Genomic DNA, 19,461 nt, shown 5'->3' on the forward strand with positions numbered 1-19,461 from the left:
TCCAAGTTGAGAGCCACTGCTGTAGGCCAGGCCTGTGACAGTGAAAATGTGGCACAGTGTGATGGACAGAGTAGGGAGAAGTGCTCAGATTTGAGACTCCAATGGGAGAGGATTTGGCAGATTACATGAAGCAGGGGCCTAGGGGAGAGGTCCTTCAGTTTTTCCACATTGCCAGTGTTTTTTGGGCCACTTCAGCATCTTTTAAAAACCATAATTCATCCACAACTGGTCCTTGCTCTTTCTCATCCCTTAGAGTTTCCAAATATCATCTCTGCTTTGTGTTCTATAGATAGAAGAGCTCTACCCTCCCCTCTCTACATATAAACCCACACCAATTTTAACATCTCGGAGGTGACAGTGGTAGAGGACCTCCAAATTATGTAGGGGAAATAATATAACTCCCAACCTGCTAGATGTCAGATACTCTGAGTTCATGTTCCCCAAAATTGAAGATTGAATTCTAAGGAACAGTGGAGATTTAGAGTAGGAAATATTTGAGAAGGAGAGATTTTTAACTCCTGAGAGACAAGAGGGGCCCTGAGTGGGTTGCCAAGGTCTCCACAAGGGAAGTTTTGTAGCGCAAAATCACAAGGTGGGTACAAAATCACTAGATGGATACAAAGTGGGTCAAATCTATGATCAACCAATAAGATTGCAGGTATAGCTGCTTAGGTAATATTGATTCAGTGGGGAGGCAGGTCACATAGCAAGTATATATGGAAAGAACAAAGAACTTTTTTAGAAAGGGATGGATCTGTAGGTCTTAGTCATCCACCAGAGTGACTGATATCTATCTAGACTTTACTGGGCCAAGTGTTACCACTTATCCCTTGGGGAAGTACACAGGCCTGGTCATTTTGTCTTTATCTTGAGTCCTGGTCTCCAACAGATGCATCTCCAGGTGCAGTTGTAATGTGTTTTCATTTTTTGTATTGACTCTCTCAAGGGCCTAGCCCTGTTTTACTGCCTGTAATATTTCTACCTCACTTAGCTGTCTATAATAACAGGAATACTTGGTCTCTTCCCAGGAATCTTGAAGTGGGTAAAGCTGATTGACAATTTTGAAGGAGAATATGACTATGTGACCAATGAGGGGTCAGTGTTCACATTCAAGACGAATCGCCGTTCTCCCAACTATCGTCTGATCAACATTGACTTCACAGATCCTGATGAGTCTAAGTGGAAAGTGCTTGTTCCTGAGCACGAGAAAGATGTCTTAGGTAAGATTACAGGTTACTTGAAAATGGTGTTTTTGTTTTTGGTGAGAAAGCCAACAAGTTGGTCCATTTCATTCTCTAGTGACGGCTTATAAGGTGAAGAACCTTTGGCTTTCTGTTATTAGCACTGAGATGTCTAAATGGTGCATCCAAATCCTCACTACATGACATCTTTGTAACATACAATATCATGTGGAAATGCAGAGTCTTCATACAATTGTGAAGGATTCAGACTTTAAAAGGTACTGCTTTTCAAAAACAAGTAGCAGTTGTCCTTGTATGCTTATTGTCTGATAATAGCCACTGATATTTTATTCTTAAAACCATTTAGATTCATAAGCCTTAGATTTAAGCTTTTGAATAACCTCTGGCTGCTTTCATCTCCTTGTTGTAGATCTGAGGATGAACTTACAGTCTTCTTATTAGAAGAGAGAATAGGCTAATGTCAGACTTAATTGAAAACCATTGCAGTCACTGCTTTTAGTACTCTTGAGAACCTGTATTTGATGTGTTTGATGATGCCTTAAGGTCCCTTTCATCTGTTTTCTCTGATTTTTTCCAAAATTGACATGCTGGTTTATAAATTATTATTCTAAAGTTGAATTTGATTAGAATAAGCCTCACTGGTTTTGCAACTTTTTTACACAAAAGGAGAAGTCAGTATCTTCCATGAGTTTACTTGTTGGTGGTAAACTTCTGGTGATGGGTTGAATGAGGATAAAATCTAGGACCATTCATAAATGCAAAGGTGCATGGTACATAATTGGAGAAAACACATACCCAGCCTGCAGAGTGGTCCTGGCTCAGCAGAAGCACTCCTGCAGCAAGTTCTTCAGTGAATTAAAGCGGCTGTTTTGGTTCATGACCTGGACCACTAAGGGACTCTTCCTCCCCGGCTCTGAGCAATGTGTTCTCTGTGCCTGGCAGGTATTTAACACTGGCATTGCTTGGAGTGGTCAGCAGATGATGACAGCTGTGTCTCCCAGGGTAACAGCTTCCTTTGGGTACTTCCTTCCAGGCCCTTGTCTCTGTAGTTCCTTTGTCTCTGAAGGGAGCACTAATTTGCTTGAAATTCTCCTCAGTCTCCAAGTACCTGACTGCTCCCCTCCCTCCTTTTGTACTGAGATCTGCAGCCCCTCCAGCCAGTCCTACTGGACAGGACCCAAGACATCCTCCACTGCCATCTCTTCCCTGCAAAATTCACCTCTGGGGCCCTGAAGCAGCTGGCTGTCCTAGTTTCTGCCTCAGTTCCTCAGCTGGCCTTCTGCCTTCTAGATTTCCAGTTATGGTCCCTGTCTTTTCTCAGGTTTCTATCAGGGGCCAGTCCTTTGTCTCTCTCAGGGGAGAATAACCCTCAACCCAGCAAGGAGGGAGACTTACAGCATGGCAGGAGCTCTTCCCAAGGAATGTCCTCAACTGTCTTCTCAAAACTTTTCTTACTCTCTGACCCGTTTTTGATTTGGAGGAAGGATCCATGAGCCATGGAACAGGTTTGGAATCATTTCCTCCAACATCTTCATAGTCACATTGAGAGCCTGATGGCTCTGTTCACACTGCAGCAGAAATGTCCTCCGTAAGGCCCGGGACACCCAGGACCGCTCCACCTGCATTGACCACACTGATGTATCCAAATGAGACTTTGGTGGCACACGTCTTCACGTAAAGGCCCTGATATTTTTCAGATGCATGTCAAGTTGGAACTGTGATCGTTATAGAGGGAGCCACATGGATGTTGTAAATATTTTCCAAGGCATTGGAATTTTCTTCCATTTAAAGCTGAAAGGGGTTTGGGTAACTATCCCTTAAGGTAACATCCTGTCTCATTTGTAGCTCTAACAAAATGCAAATTGATGCTTAGAGATTGGTGGGGGGGTTGATATATTTTTATAGCCTTCCTTCTTAAAGGTTATATATTCTTTGTCTAGAAAGAAGAAACCTTCAATATTCAGTAGAGCTCATCAGTTGTAAGAGAAGTACAGTTGAATTTGCTTTATGTCATTGACACAATGCCCTATTGAGAATAAAAACTAGAGATGAGTCATAAAGTACAGCTGTAAAGTCAGAGCTTTTATTAATGACAGTCCACAAATCTCCTTGTCCTTTTATTATTCACTGTGTCTGTTTTATAATTCTGATGTACTCGTAGTTAACACAGATTGATTATTCTTTGACAGCTGTAATTTACTACAATTTTCTCCCATACTTTTTCTTTTTAGAACATTAAGCCATGTGAAATATATTGCTTGATTGAGGGACTCTTAAAGCACACACACACACGCACAACTTTAGAGAACGAGAAAGTTACCATCAGATAGAAGACTTCTTTGTATCTTCACTTTAGGAAGAGTTCACTGTCCAAGTTCTCTGATCGAATCAAGACAGGTGCTGGTGATCCTGAGTCCCCCCGTTCATGTAGATAATTGACAGCGTTATAGTGCGAACTACTAGTTTCTTGGTTATGAAAATGAGCAATATCAAGACCCCACCATGACACCCAAGAGCAGCTTGTCTTTTTAACGTGTTTGGGCTGCCCTTACTTCCATCTGGTACAGCATCCCTCACTTTGTCCTTGCCTCACCCTGACCTCTGTACCTGCCCTTTGGTACCCCTCTTAACCCCACCCCCTCACTCGCCTCTGTCTGCCTGTTTACTCAGCACTGTTACCATAGGTTGCTGCCCTGGGCATTGAGGAGAACTCCCTTGTCTGTCTTCCTCTCCATATTCCCCCAGTCCTCAAGCCCTGGGCATTCTTACGAACTACCTTGCATTTCTCTCCTCTTCTGACCAGGCTTTATCGTGTGTTCTCCCTGGTTCATTGCAACAGTGTTTGTACTCATATCCCTCCATCTTTCTGTAGACCTTTGTTCTTCTGTGTCCAACTGACATGTATAAAAATCCTTTAATTGATGTCTTTATGGCACCATTCTGTCAAACTGGCTGGGCAGTTGAGACTAAACTCCCTTCCAACTGGCTCTCCAAATGTCCCATCAGTAACTACTAGCAGTGTCACCTCTCTCTGAATTTAAAAGCTTTTTCTTCTTGAACATGGATCTCTTGTTTTCTTTACCAGTCTTCCTCCTTCCTGCCCTCCTTGCTGTTCATTTATTGAAGATTCATTCATAGTCTTTCCTGTGTCTTCCCCTTCCCCTTCATTTCTTGACTCACCTGTCCTTCTATCACCTCATCCCCTGGAAAGCTATCTTTTCCCTGATAACCCATCTGACATCATCCCCCACTCCAGATTTGCACATCTCTGTACTTAAGACAAAATTTAGTCCTTGTTTAGGGAGACTAATTTGTTTTGGGTCCTCAAGCAACCAACCTTTACCCTCATCTATATTTTACTACTTGAATTTTTATGATTGTTATCTCAAGGACAGAAGTGACCTCATCGTTTACTTGTGTCTTCAACACCTTCCAGCATTTTTAGTATACACCAAGTCTTAAATATACTTTTTCTAAATAATCAATGCTGGCAGACATAGTTTGTGATTTGGTTTTTGTTCTTTTCCTCCCCTATCTCCTGTAGCATGGTATAGGAAGTATGTAGGCAGGTATGTCAGCCAACTTTCTGTCACTGTGACAAAAGACCAATTTAAAAGGAAGAAAGGTTTCTTTTGGCTCAGTTTTGTGGATTTATGTTCATGCTTGGTTGGCCCTGTTGCTTTGGGGCCTCTGTAGAGTGGCACATCATGGTAGGAACTCAGGAGAAAGCTGCTCACCTCACAGTGACTGAGAAGCAAAGAGCAGTAGGATGAGGAGTGACCGGGATCCCAGGGTCTCCTTCAAGTGCACAGCCCTGAAGACCTAACTTCATGCACCAGTCCCACCACTTAAAGGTTCTGCCACCTCCCATTAGCTCCACAGGCTGGGGACCACGCCTTCAACACATGGGCCAATGGGAGACATTCAGACTAACAGCAGGCTAATCATGTCCCACAAGTTATCTCAACCATCAAGAGCCCCTGGCTCAAGGTGGACAGTGTTTTGTTTGCTCTGAACATAATAGCTGCACTCATTTAGGAAAGGATTATGCTGAAACTAGATGATGAAAACCGATCACAAAATGACTTGGCAAGTCTTGTTGCTGCATAGCACAATGTAGAGTCTTCATTCATTTTCAGTTGACATTAGATTTTCTCTCTTCTTCTGTTTCCAGAATGGGTAGCTTGTGTCAGATCCAACTTTCTGGTGTTATGCTACCTCCATGATGTAAAGAACATCCTGCAGCTGCATGACCTGGCCACAGGTGCTCTCCTCAAGACCTTCCCACTCGATGTCGGCAGTGTCGTGGGGTACAGTGGGCAGAAGAAGGACACGGAGATCTTCTATCAGTTCACTTCCTTTCTATCTCCAGGTGAGTCGTTTCACTACTGCTGTTTACTTTAAAAATCAGACTGATGTTGGGTTTCTTTTGGGAAGTGGAAATGTAATGTTACATTTTGTAAATTAAATAGGCTGTATTATAGCCAAAATCACTTAATGGGAATATAAGAGTAAAACAGGTGGTCAGAAACAAAAGAAAAATATAAAAATGCCTAGAACTGCACTTGCACTAATTGTATATTCTAATTCTCTGTTGTTTTACGGCAGGAACAACTATTGTTCTAAGTTGATTAATAAATTAGCACCAGCACATATAACTTTAGATCAGCCTTTGGTCTGTCTCCACAAGGACACAGTGCAGATTAGAAGAAGTACAAAATATGTAGCTATACCTGACCATGACCACATGGTAAACTGAATTAAAATATAATTCTAAAAGCATAGTCGTAACTTCATGGAATAAAAGTGTTATCTTGGGTCTAGTAGGAAAAGGATATCTCGTAAGTTGTGATTTTACATTTCTTAGTATGGGTTAATTCTCGCCCAAACAAAATAATTCTTTTTAACTTTTTAAAAAGTTGATCACATTCATTTTTCCTTGTTATGGTTTTTTCTCTGCTTCACCTTTGTGCCGCTTGTGTAGAGTTGTAGCCATACAGCTCTACTGTGATTTGTCCCAAGAGTCTGGCTCACTTGGCAGTTTGCAGTTGACCAGGCAGACCCTATCTTAAAAGCAATCTGGCTGAAAACATTTCTGCACTTTCCTCCCTCGGTCATTCATTTGTCAAGGTCCTCTGGAGTTCTTTTTGTGCTACCCAGTTTTGTTGAAAATAAAGCAGCCCTGGGGGAGTTAGGCAGGTGCTGAAGTGGCTTTGTCCTCCTGGGATTTGGCCAAATCACAGTGATGCCTCATCCGCTTTTCTCTGAGTCACAGAGTCAGCAATCTATAAGCAATCTTAACTGTGGTGACAGGTTGCTGTCAGAGTTATGAAAACCCAAAGAATGGTGTTCTGTAAGAAGGTCTGCTGATGTACCTGGCAGCCCTAGCAGCCCTGATTTCCCCAAGCACCTTTCAGAGCATCAAGAGAGGCCAGGAAAAAAGCCCCGAGAATGTGGAAACCAGGCCCAGGCATCAGAAACTCTTCTTTATGGTGTCCTATGCCTCCCTGAACCATACTGCACCCCCATCCCCCAGAGCCTGGAATGTAGCAGCAACCAGTGAACAGACCATAAAAAATCCGTCTCCTCCAGATCCCCATTCTCAACACACTGCTGCAGGGTCCACCATTTATTTCCTCAACCTTACACTGATTCCTGCAATTTTACTTTGGAAAATCTCACCTCTTAACCAGTTTAAATGAATCAAGGACAAAGAGGAATACAGAATAGGGGTGACTCATCTGCTCTTAATGAAAGCCAGAGTCCCCAAAGACCCATAAACCTCCTTCAGTGACCTCATGTGACCATTTATTTCAGGAAAAGCTCATCGTTACCTGGGAAAGAAAGGGCTCATTGTCCTAGTGTAAAATGATGGATTCTATGCCAAACGATGAAATATTATCTGTGACTATGGCTGCAAAATTTGAGAAGTATGTTCCTAGTTCTTACCACCAGGCAGCTTCGGAACAAGCATTAACTTGCTACCGAAGTGCTTTATCTCCCCTTTCTCTTTTTGCCTCCATCTTTCTCTTTTCTCCTCTTAATACAATTTAATATCTAAAAACAGAATGTGGCTTCCAGACTTGAGCCTTCTAAGGCCAAATGTGAAAACAGCTGTCAGATAATTAAACTAGATCTTGGGAAAGCAAGAATTGTCAGTTATGTCTGCACACATCCACACCCAGAAACATGTGCTCCAAAGCTGCTCTGGGCTGGTCTCTGAAGATTAGCTGTTCACTACTGCAGTCAGTAGCAGAGACATGAAATTATAAGTAAAGCCTCAGGGTCACAAATAAGTACAGCTTCAGCTTCCTGCTGTGGACATGCAGTACATCTTGTTTCCCATGGAGGTACACAGTGCAGAAGCATATTGAGTTCAAGCCACTTATGACTTTTGCACCTTGAGTTTCACTGGGGAGAAAACAGGTACCAAGACAATTTGGAGCATGATGCACCGATTCCCTGTGGCTCAAAACACTTGGTGGTTGAACTGATTAATTCTGTACTTGTAGAAGCTCAGGGTTGCCTAAGGTTAGCTCCAGACAGACTTGCATCTTGCCATTATCCAGGACAGCAGAACTGTGGGCATGGCTCTGTGAGGCAGGGATGAGAAATCTAAGACTGACCGAGAAAGGTAGTTTTTCAGATACTTGGGTTTCTGGGGTTTTTTTTCTTTTCTTTTAATGACATTAATACTCAACACAGTAACTACATGGGTTAAAAAGTTCCTTTGCCTTCTCTTTCCATGGGCTACTTTTTGAGCTCTCTGGTTCTTCTTTGTAGCTTCTCCAAGAGTGCTAACACCCTCTTCCTCACTACATTTATTTCCGGTTACACTGGGAACATGCCAGCTGATCTCCCTGCATCCTTCCCATGCTACAGTAGCCTTGTTAGGACAATATTTTCACCAGGAAATATCTCAAGTTCAGATACATTTTGGCCTTCAGGGCTTTCCATCATCCAGTTCCCTCTTTCACCCTTAAACCTTACAATTCATTTCCTAGAGATCATCTAACTTGTCTATGATTCTGAAACTTTTTTTATTTTTGGTACTGGGGATTGAACTTGGGTCCTTGCGCTTGCGAGGCAGGTGGTGGAACCACTGAGCTAAATCCCCACCCTGAAACGTTTTCTTCAAACCCTACTTTCTTGTTCTTTCTCCACATGAGCTAAATCATTGGGTCAAATAATTCACATTATGGTGTTAATGTGCAGTGCGCTAACCTGGACTAGCCCAGATGGATCTAAACACAGCAAATGTTGATAAAATATTTTAAGCAGTGGTGCCTCCTCAAGAAACAATTCTGTGTATTTGGAGAGAGTGGAGGTCAGGTGTCTGGCAGCCTCTGGTATTGTTTATTTCATTCTGCTGTTAGAATTGATGGATAAATAGGCATGTAGAGTATGTCTCCTGTTCCTTGTCCTTCTTCAAGGAATTTGCATTCTAGTAGTACATTGGTGACTTGACTGAGGACACTGAGCTGAGAATTCTGACTCCTACATCTTTGGTCATTTGTTCTACTACAGTTTGTGGTGAAGCCAGGGTGAGTCAGGTGCTTAAATGGCATGGGCTTGGTCTGCACTGTGTTTTTGTTTGGGCTTTTTTTTCAGGATTCAGATGCTTTTTGTGTTTGTCATGGGTACCAGGTAGTGAACAAAACACCCTTGAGAATTAAAATATATCTTAAGGTATCCTTTTGCTCTCAAGATTACATTCATATAGGCACATATAGTACTTAGTGTGCATAGTAACTCAGAACACAGGCTCACCAAATGTAGTTTGCAGGTAAATTACAATGATGTATTCTGGGGCCAGGATGTAGCTCAGTGGTTCCGCTGCCTGCCTCTCAAGAGCAAGGTCCTGAGTTCAATCCCCAGTATGAAAAAAAATATTATAAAGATGTATTCTAATGCATATCTAAGTGTGACTTAAAGTAAGAAAGCCAATACTCCAGTCATGTTATATATCTTATTGTTAGTGTTAATCATGTGTCTATTATAGTAACCTTAAAATAATTTGTAAGCATAAAATTTGAGTAACACTCAAAGATTAGCTGTCATGCTCTTAAAAAGTCTAAATATATTATTCCTTGGCAGTGAGGGGGGCAGAGTATTGTTTCTTAACTATTCATGAAATACATACACAGAGGGGCTGAGAAGAGGGAGCCACCATTTTAATATAAAATCAGTCAATGTAAATGTGCCCCATGGGAATATCATTTGTTTTCTGCTTTTCCAGCAAGTACTGGGATCATAAAATCAATTTTTTATATACTGCACAGCATATGCTGAAAATATTATGAAAGGAAGTACTGTTTCCACACCAGCACTCTAATCGGCTTTATAAACCACAACATTGCCATTGTTTTCAGACAGTAATGGCTCTTCTCACGTGTTGCTTCAATTTAGTTCTTAAATGTTAGAAAGCAGCATTAAATTCAGGAAGTGGAATTTTTATTAGTGGTTAAATAAGCTAGAATTCTTGGCATATATTAATAATTTTGTGTTGTGCACAATTACTCATTCAATCAAAAATTGAAAAAGTATCTGAAATGACTACTGATTACTTTTGATTACATTTTGGTTCCATATGTGTCTGTGGATGAGTAGGTGTCAGGTAGTAGGAAACCTAGAGGACACATTGGGATACCCCTAGCAGCCTGCTGATCTTGGGCAGATCATTGGAGTTTTCTGTCATTTGCCTCTCAGGTAGAAGGCCCTACCCAGATGACTTGCCTCTTTACTCTTCTGTCACTTGCACTCCTAAGTGGCCTGGCTTGGAGAGGTTTCCATAGTTAGATATTTTACCTTTTCTCATATTCACAGAATGCATTAGAATTTCCTACAGTGTAAGCTCAGTGTAAAAAGGGAGGCAGCACATGATGCTGCTGATGAAGGTAAACTCACACGGGACCCCTCAAAACAGGCTGTTCTGCTCCTGCTGAGCTGGCGACCACCTGGGGCCCTGAGTGTTCCTCTCTTGCCATCCTGGCATCTGGTTGTGCTTTGTGGTCCTTGTTTCCCTTGGGTCTGTCTTCTGGGCTAACCTAAGATTTCATCTCCTTGTAGGGATCATTTATCACTGTGATCTTACCAAAGAGGAGCTGGAGCCCAGGGTTTTCCGAGAGGTGACCGTGAAGGGAATAGACGCTTCGGATTACCAGACAATCCAGGTACGGAGAATTTAGTTGCAAGACTGTGAGAATCAGGAAATCTGGCTTTGAGGGTGGGCTTTTCCCTCCACCTTGTCAGAAGCGGGGAGGTAATCCACAATAATACAGATGACAGGTATTTTTGGAGCCCCTGCAGTTTCTGGGCATTGAGCCAGGTGCTTAGGAATCAGCGGTGGGACCGGCACAGTCTCTGCCCTCACAAAGCTTATGGGATCTGCTCCCGTGGCTACTGTTCTTGATGGGAAGCCAGAGTTCTTTGTCTCGGGGCTCTTAATTGCAGTAGCTATCAAAGCAGCACCATTTATCTGTCCTTCTGCTTACTTGAAAACAAGTAGTGTTCTAGCTGAGGTCTTGCAGAGATTTGCTCTGTTTAAAGCATTTACTCAAGAGCTGTGAGTCAGTCTTTCTAGTCTGAATTTTGTAGGTATTTCTGCCTGGTACAGAGTAGGCACTCAGTAACATTTAAAGGAATGAATGAACTAAGTAAGTGTCATGTCCCCACAAGCTCAGTCTCTGATGATCATCTTTTGGGGCTAAGAATCCCCTTTTTTGTTTTTTCTGCTCCCTAAGGGTATTGAGTCTCCCAGAAATGGAATAACTAGTTGATTGATGGTGAAGAATGGCTCTGTTCCTTTGCAATGAGAGGTCACCCATAGGCGCCAGGTGTTTACCAGGGCTTTCCCACCTGGAAGTTGGAACATAGACCACATATTAGGAATCCAAATATTTTGAAGAAAGAACGAAAGAGATCTTGGATGCTCCCAAGGATGTTTTCATGGAACTAGAGCATTGTTATAGTTTGGCAAATTACCCTGCAACTGGCTAAAAGTAGTCTAACTGATGAACTAGATCTAGATACATACATAAAGCTTTGTTTAAAAAAGACAAATGGAGACCTGGATAGGGTGCTAGACCACCAGGTATCAAACCCTGTTCTGTATCAGGAATTGGCAAATTGGCCTCATTTTCTTGGCAAGCAGCTATGCCACTGAATTTCTATACTGTCCGTAGATGCTTACACCTGATAGAGTGGTTGCAGTGCAGACTGCGTGGCCCACACAGCCTGAAATACTTAGTATTTTTGAGCCTTTTTTTTTTGGTACTGTGGATCGAACTCAGGACCTTGCACTTGCAAAGCAGGCAGCGGAATCACTGAGCTAAATCCCTGGCCCTTTTGAGCCTTTTAAGAAAAAACTTTTAGGTCCTGATCTGTGTATATAGTATTTAAAATCAGAAGCACAGGGGATTTTGTCAAAAAGCCCTCTCAGGCCTTGAAGCCTGCTGTATACTTCTTGGATGACATTACCAAGTCACATAACCTTCCTGCCACAATCTTTTTTAAAATAAGGAAAGATATCTAGCTTTTAGGATTCCTTTAGGATTATTATGATGTATATTAAGGGTCTGGCTATCATCTATTTTGTTCAGTCGCAGTAAGTGTAACAGACATACAGTTTTCTATATACATTTGACTTCTTGTGAGTTTCATTTTCAAGGTAAGCCATTGCCTGGAGAATATCCTGTTGAGAGCTGCATGCCCTATTTGTACCATCATGGCTCATTAATTCACTCAGACTTTACTTTTAGGTTGTCATTCTTTGCTGTATGGCCTTTTCTCTACATATAGAAAATTTGTTCCTATCAGCAATTACATTTGACCTTCTTGAGGCCTTCCGTAGTCCTTGCTTCCCCCGTGAGGACAAATGTCCCTTTCCTGTGGGTACTGCCCGGAATGCCCAGGCAGCATCCAGCAGGTGTCTCCTCCTGCTCCTGAGGCACAGGCCTAGCTGTGTAGAATTGAGCAGAATTGCTCAAGAGAGGCCCTGATCACCTCACCTCTGATGCAGATTTTCCTCAGTTCTGTGTTAAAAAGACATTACTTTTCTCTCTTTTCTGCCTTCCCACAGTTTGTGCTTAAGTGTACTGTTGCCTTTGGTGTCTGGCAGAGGAGCCGTACGTGTAATAGTGACAAGTGCCAGGGAGGCAGCTTCCTACAGGAAGCTAACTCTTGTCAGTGAAGAGGACTGGGACCACTTCTCTTGCCAGGCAGCTGTTTTTCCCTCTTCTGGTAGTATCAGCATTCTTTAAAGATGACATACTAGCTGCAACCTAAATGTATTCTTTTTTATTTATAAATGAGAAGATAAAACTTTACAGCTGAGCAAGTGTTTCTGTAGAATAGGCATTGATCACTGTGTACACAGCAACCTAAAATCTCCAGGTTAAACTGAGGAGCAAATGTGTGTGGATGCTGCCATTTGCCAGTGTCATCAGAAAACTCACAGAATTCCTCTGTACCTGGCTCTCCATTTTCTAGAGGAAACTTCCCTAACATTGAACTACTCAGGTGCTTGCAATTTTTGTTTGCATTGTTGCAATAGGGGGCAAAATGATTCATGTTAAATATTTGAAGAGACTAAGTGCTTAGACACACTGGCTCGCAGATCTCACACTGCTCCCGTATCCATGTTGTAGATCTGGAGCCATACTATAAGCATGGTGTGACTCTGTGGTATCCTAGTAGCAGATCTTATATCTACTGATTAGACCATCATACTTTGTACACTGTTCCTGAATAGAATGTCTTCGACCAGGCATGGTGGTGTGCACCTGCAGTCTCTGCTCCACAGAGGTCTGGGGTAAGGAGGATCATTTCAGTCCAGGAGTTCAGATCTCATCTGGGGAGCATAAGCCAGACCTCATCTCAAAAAAGCAAGGAATTATAAAGTAGAATTTTTCGTTGTGTAAAGATACATTTTGTTTGTTTGTTTTTGGTACTGGGGATCAAACTCGAGACCTTGTACTTGCAGGGCAGGCGCCAGAACCACTGAGCTAAATCCCCGGCCCTAAAGATACATTTTAAGTGCACTACAACGTCTCAATCTCATCAACTTTTGTGTCACTTGAAATCTAAAATGCATTTTGCAGTGTTTAGATTCTAGAATACACAGCAGCACTCTGACACAGAATGAAGCATGGCAGATGTGCTCGCCTGGTAATTAGGCTTTCTGTTGTGTCCCAGCAGTGACGCACCATTGGAAAGAGCAGGCTTGAGAGAGGGATTTATGTGTAAACGAAAAGCATCCTCCTAGTGTTTAGCAAAAATGACAGCATTTTGGAAAAAAAATAACTGTTTTTGTTTTCCATTATTTTAAGGTATTGTCACTTTTGATTCTACTTGACTCTGGGGTTAATCTTTATTTCTTCTGTGATTTAAAAAGAATATATCTCCTGAGCTCTTTGTCATTTGTTCTTTCCTTCTATGAAGCATATTATCATTTTGAGGCAAATACTGTGATACAGATGAGCCTGCGTGGTTGGCCAGCAGTGACTAACGGTGGTGATGACCATGCACATCTTTAATAGCACTGTCTACTTAGAGCTGTAGCTGGTAAAATAGCCTAAGCCAAGGAGAGAGAAAGGGAAGAGGCCAAGAAACACAAGGCTCAGGAAGCCACAGAGGGTTGTTCTTTATGAGATCTACATTCCCTCAAGGGACACGGCTGTTATCTATATAACCTTTATCCGTTCCTAACTACAGCTATGGGTAGAAAATTGATCTATCTCAGAAATAAATTCCGAAAATCAGATCCTGAAAAAAATGTCAGGTTTTCTTCCAGTCTAAGATACATAGAAGAATTTATTTTAGATAGCTTTACCAACTCTGCAATTGATTGATCTTTTCCCTTCTTTATATTGTGAATTACTCAACCACATCTCTCTGCCTATGCCTTTCAAAAAGAAATTAGTAATGAACATTAGAAATTCCATTTACAAAATATGTTGTTACAAAATAAGTGAATTTACCTGAAAACTGTGTAAACCAGTAAAATGTTTCTTTTTTTTTTTTCATTAAGTTTATTGGTACATTTTTGAGGGGAATTGGTCAGGGTTTTGAAGAATGAGTATTTTTGTAATTTCCAGTTCCTCACAAGATTCTTGATCATATTTACCACTACTTTGTCTGGAGACTGCTTCTGCCCTCTTATTGTGGTATAATAACATAATTCACAGTCAATTCAAGAAGACAAAAATCATATCCTTGGTATTCTGTGCTAAAGTTGCCTTTGACCTGTGTCATTTGTGCGTGGAAGTGCACTGTGGTTGAGCATGGCAAAACAAAGGAATGTGATGTAGCAAAAATACACTTTCTGGCTTCTCAGTGTCTTGTTTAGTGAGCTAAGAGATTGGCTTTTTTCCTCCCAAAATGAAAGACAAAATTCAGAGACCTGAACAAGAACAGTTACCTGAGTGTGCCATGAGTAAACTCCATTCACAACACTGTCTACATTTTATAAGAAACAAAATTAATTAGAATCCAGCTATCTATACTTCATGTGGAGAGACAAACTTAAATCATAGAAGGAAAATATTAAGGATTATAAGTATTTAATATAGATTTTTATTATCTTATATTCTTTTGTACTTAATGAATTTTGCTCTTTTGAGCAAGACCATCCTTAAAGTGGCTTTCTCTGTAGCTGAGCAGAAATGTTAAAAATAGATGATTCTTTAGGGTTACTAACATGCCCTGAGGTCAGGGCAGTAGGACTTTTTTCTTCCTTTAATTTATATTTGGGATTTTTCCTTTTAATTTAGATTTTTCTAGCTTGGGTGATAATTAACTTGTGGTTGCTGGCATACAGCCTTTGCTATTCAGAGAACCTGTTCTTGGAACATTAATTAGTGTTTTAATTCTCATTAATTTCTGCTCCGAGCTCATGGCACATGAGGTTTAGAATATTGACTCATCCATGCCCTTAGTGAGCCGACTATTGAACTAGTTTTTTTCTAATCATTTAGAAAAAACATTTGCTAATGTTTTTCTATATTAGTGTATTCAAGCAATTGGGTATTGGTCAGAAATCTTCAGAATATATTAGGGAAAAGGGAATTGGGTAACATTTTCAAAAAGAACTTTTTGAATGGTCACAGTGCTTATGTAAGTGAGAAATTGCCTTAAAAAACAAATGAAATTGCCTTAAATGGGAGCATTTGTTTTTGACAGCATACTGCCTGAGCGCTTTTGTTACTTTTATGTTTCACAGTGACATAGTGTCACATAAACAGATTCTTCGCCTGTTTTAGAGTTTTCTGTTTCATACAGGCATTCTAGATAGAAGGCATAATATTTATATTCAGAATGTACATGTTTGTTCCCTTTCCCCTTCTTTGAATATCACCAGCTTAGGAATAATTTGATATTAAAAGATGCTAAGAGTCTTTGTTTCCCTCTAATGTTATAATGGAGAAGGAAACTGCAGCAACTATAGACTTGAATCCAAGTCTATAGTTGCTGCAGTTTCCTCACCACTGTATATAAATTCTTTTCTATGTCTAAAAAGCATCATCACTTTGCAGCATTCTGAAAATACATAACTCATACCTATAATATGTAAAAATCACAGAGCAGCCTAGAGAATTGAGCAACCCCTGGTGGGGTAGCTGTGTAAAATCTCCATAATAAATGGCCTGGGGGATCCCCTGCTGCAGGTGGATGAATTTCCATTGGCTGCATCAGTCCTGTGCCAACTTCCTCTGGGTTTCTGTGAGTTCTCCTGTGAGGAAGTGGTCCTGTTTATTATGAGCATGGTCTGCACTGAGATGGAGACTAGGCAAGCAGTCAAATCCATGCCTGATGACTTACAGCATGGGGAAGATGCCAGGAAAAGAAGCCCTGTTCATGGGATCTCCCGGGGAGGCATGGGTCATGGCGTGGTGGCCCACCACCATGAGAACTGTGCTTTGCAGGATGGCTTTGCTGAGACGCTCATGAGTCAAACAGGCATTGATTTAAGATGAAGGCTTAGATCTGTTCCAGAAAGGCATCTCGGTGTATTGTTTGTTAACATTGTCATAGTAGAGGCTGTAACTGTCCCACATCAGGCTAGAAATAGTATCATAGGTGACAATTGTGCTCATTGTAAATTTGTTCGCCCTTAATATATGCAAAAATTTTAGTATTTCAGACATCTGTAGATATTACTGAGTTTGCTGTTATGTGCAATAAAGCCATTTACATGGCCTTAGATTTTGTTCTAAGAGTTATGGCTTTTGAGATCTGTAAAAGTTGCTGTTGCTAAGCTTTGTGGATTCTGAGGTGGATAAATTTCAGCGTGGTCACAGCTAGTAATCATCTCCAACTGCTTGTTAGAAAACCATTTTGGAAAAGAATGATATTATTTCATTATCCTTTAAAAACAAAGTAGAAAATCACTTCCTTCTTACTAGAATTGAATCAGTGGCATAATGTTTTCTAATGGAATTTGTCTTTTGCCATTTTAATAATTATTTGTTTCCAAAAATGAATCTGACTCTCCAGCTGTATTTTTCAGGGTTGGCTCAGCTTGAATAATAAGAAAAGTCAGGTCAAAATAGCATTAAAAAAAGATAGGTTATTTTCCTCTCATGAAAAAAGTGCAGGGGAGCCAGCCCAGAGCCCATGTGTGGAATCCAGCTCCTTTCTTCTCGCCATATCACACAAGACTTCCATCCCCTGATGGCTGCTGAGATTTCAGCTGTGTCACCTCCACTTTCCAGCCAGCAGGGAGCTAGCAGTGGGAAGGAGTGGGAATGGGCCAGCTGGCTGTGAAGGATGTTTGTCAGAAGGAGATATGCATTACATCTGCTTACATGTTCCTGGTGGAAACCTACCAAGACCACATTGCAAAGATGTTTGAGATGTAGCTTTACTCACATAGAAAAATGTGCCCTGCTAAAAGTTAGGTCCTTATTATCAAGGAAACTGGGGAAATGGGTATTGAGGGACAACTAGTAATCCTACACAAGGCAAAACAGGTGCCTGGCGAGCTTTTTGGGATGGGCCCAAAGACCACGGGACCTAATGCCGTCCATCCAGCCTAGGGTCTGTTCATGTGCAAGTATTTCTGCTCTCTGAACAGGGGGAGTTGGACAAAGGTACCTAACTCTTGGTTTCGGGTTTGGAAAAATAAAACCCAAAATATCCAATTTTCAGATATTGTAATTGTTCACAGCACAACTCACAAAAAGACAGAAGCACCTTATAAGGAGGTGCTTCTCCCATGAGGAAATAATTTAGCATTGCCTCCAAAACATGAAGTGTGATCCAAGAGTATATGGGTGTATCTAGCTTTAACCCTGAGTGGTTATCTGGCATAGGAAAAAGGTAAGCTACAGTGGCTGTCACGTGTTTGGTCTGCGCCAGTTTGCTTTTTGCTCAGGATAACCAGCTCCCAAACTGTCCTTCTGCACTATCCATCCTTGAGGAGCTTGCTGTTTGGAGTGGAAGCATGGCATGGTCAGTTTGCAGAGAAGTAAGTGATCTGGTCCCTACTTTCATTGCTGTTTCTTTTGCTTTTTCCGAAGTAGTGTCTTTTTGCATTAATGTCGTTTTGTGGTAAGGACAAATTATGTGCTCCTTTGGTTTGGTGTAGTTTGTGTGTGTCCCAGGGTTCATCTGTTGGGAGCTTGGTCCCCAGAATAAGTGCTGAAAGGTGGAGAGAGGTGGCATCGTGAGAGACCCTTGATCATTGAGAGCACTGCCTTCCAAAGGGACTAAGGTAATCGATTAGGGTATCTGGGTGCCAGCTGCCATCGGCCATCATCATTAGAGGCTGAAACAATGGGACTGTGAGCTAAAAAAACCCCTCTTTATAAAGTTAGCCCTCCCTCGGGTATTTTGTTATAATAACAAATAGACTAATACATATGTCTTCCAATGGCATGTACATTGGAGCTCGTCTAATTGAATCCTCTCATTTTGCAGAGGAGGAAACTGAAACTCTGTCAGTACAAGTAATTTAACAAAGGTTACACTGTTAGTAATTGACAGAGTCAAAACTCGATTCAGAATTCCAGACCTGATCCTTCACATTTTGTCATCAATAAAGATTATGTACTCCCTCTTATAGCTTAGGATTTGTTTTTGTTTTGTTCACCTCTAAAGAAAACTAGACTAAAGGCTTCTAATTCTCTCAGCTCTCTTACCTCTAAAAAGTATGTTCCTACACTAAATATGTGGTGAGTACTTCAAAGACCCCTAGGGAACCCATTAAATAATAGAAATATTCCCTGTATAAAGGAAGAGAGAGGACCCAAATATTCACATTTTTATGGTTTATATTTACATTATTTAATGATTTAAATAATTTTCAGTGACATATACAGTATATTGTATTTTAATGTTCACTTCCATTCTCCATGTTACGTATTAGTGGAGATTTCACTGCCTTGCCCATCTGTTCATCACGCACAGCCCGTTTTTTATTATTATCCATAGTGTTGTATTTAAAGTCTTAAATGTTGGCTACCATGTTGCAGCTTGAAACCCTTTTTAAAATATATTGGAAAATGAAATAAAACTTAAGTATTTCTGTCTCTGCTCTTGTTACTTTTCCTCTACTGTTACTCACATTCAGAAGAATACTTACAGATTTATTTTCTAAATTATAGCCCAAGACCTCTGTCTCATGGAGTGAAATGTGGATAGCCACTTTTGTACCCAAAGCAGGTGACCTTCTCTACTGCTCCTTCAGGCGGGGTCCATCCAGCCTAGGGTCTGTTCATGTGCAAGTATTTCTGCTGTCTGAACAGGGGGAGTTGGACAAAGTGTTAATCGGAATAGGAAGACATCCAGAAAACACAAATCTGCTCATTGTTTAGGTTTTTTCTGCATTGAGTTGGGGGTCACCTCTTCCTGCTTTTCTGTCAGTACCATTCCTAAGCCGTGGGGAGACATTTTAGATGACCAGCTGCACAACTCTTTTTAGCTGCCTGCTCTGCTCTGCTTTTTAGGGCAAAAAGAGGGCAGAGACAATAGGAGCTGAATGTGGGCACCTGCAACATCTTTTCTTTCCTATCCTCCCCTCCCTCTGTTCCGCCTGGAGTTGAATCGATGGTCTATGGATTATGGGTGGGTAAAAATAGATCCAGATTCAGGAATGTTCCATTATGCCCCAGAGGAAGAACCATTACTGGTGTAATTTACTAGGCTGTGAAGAGAGGAGGAAAACTTTTCCATTTGCACAAGTATAATCTTTTGATTGGGATTCAGTGGACCCTGGCCTGTGCTTAGAGGGGTGGCCTTGATCACTTCTCTGTCACAC

At 41.2% G+C, this 19,461-nt stretch overlaps 1 protein-coding gene across 2 annotated transcripts in view; it reads left to right on the top strand.

Annotated features, from left to right (window-relative positions):
- Prep (prolyl endopeptidase) overlaps positions 1 to 19,461 on the top strand; it is a 116,229-nt gene that overhangs the window by 67,862 nt on the left and 28,906 nt on the right. For both annotated transcript variants that reach the window (XM_004875077.4, XM_087187922.1), the window contains 3 exons: positions 1,029 to 1,220; positions 5,377 to 5,574; positions 10,272 to 10,375. In XM_004875077.4, coding sequence (XP_004875134.1) covers positions 1,029 to 1,220; positions 5,377 to 5,574; positions 10,272 to 10,375 — 494 coding nt within the window. The remainder of the gene's footprint in view (positions 1 to 1,028; positions 1,221 to 5,376; positions 5,575 to 10,271; positions 10,376 to 19,461) is intronic.

Source organism: Heterocephalus glaber, unplaced genomic scaffold (genome assembly GCF_053883595.1).
Source record: "Heterocephalus glaber isolate CG9 unplaced genomic scaffold, H.glaber_assembly_v1.0 deba00001523, whole genome shotgun sequence".
Lineage (NCBI taxonomy): Eukaryota > Metazoa > Chordata > Mammalia > Rodentia > Bathyergidae > Heterocephalus > Heterocephalus glaber.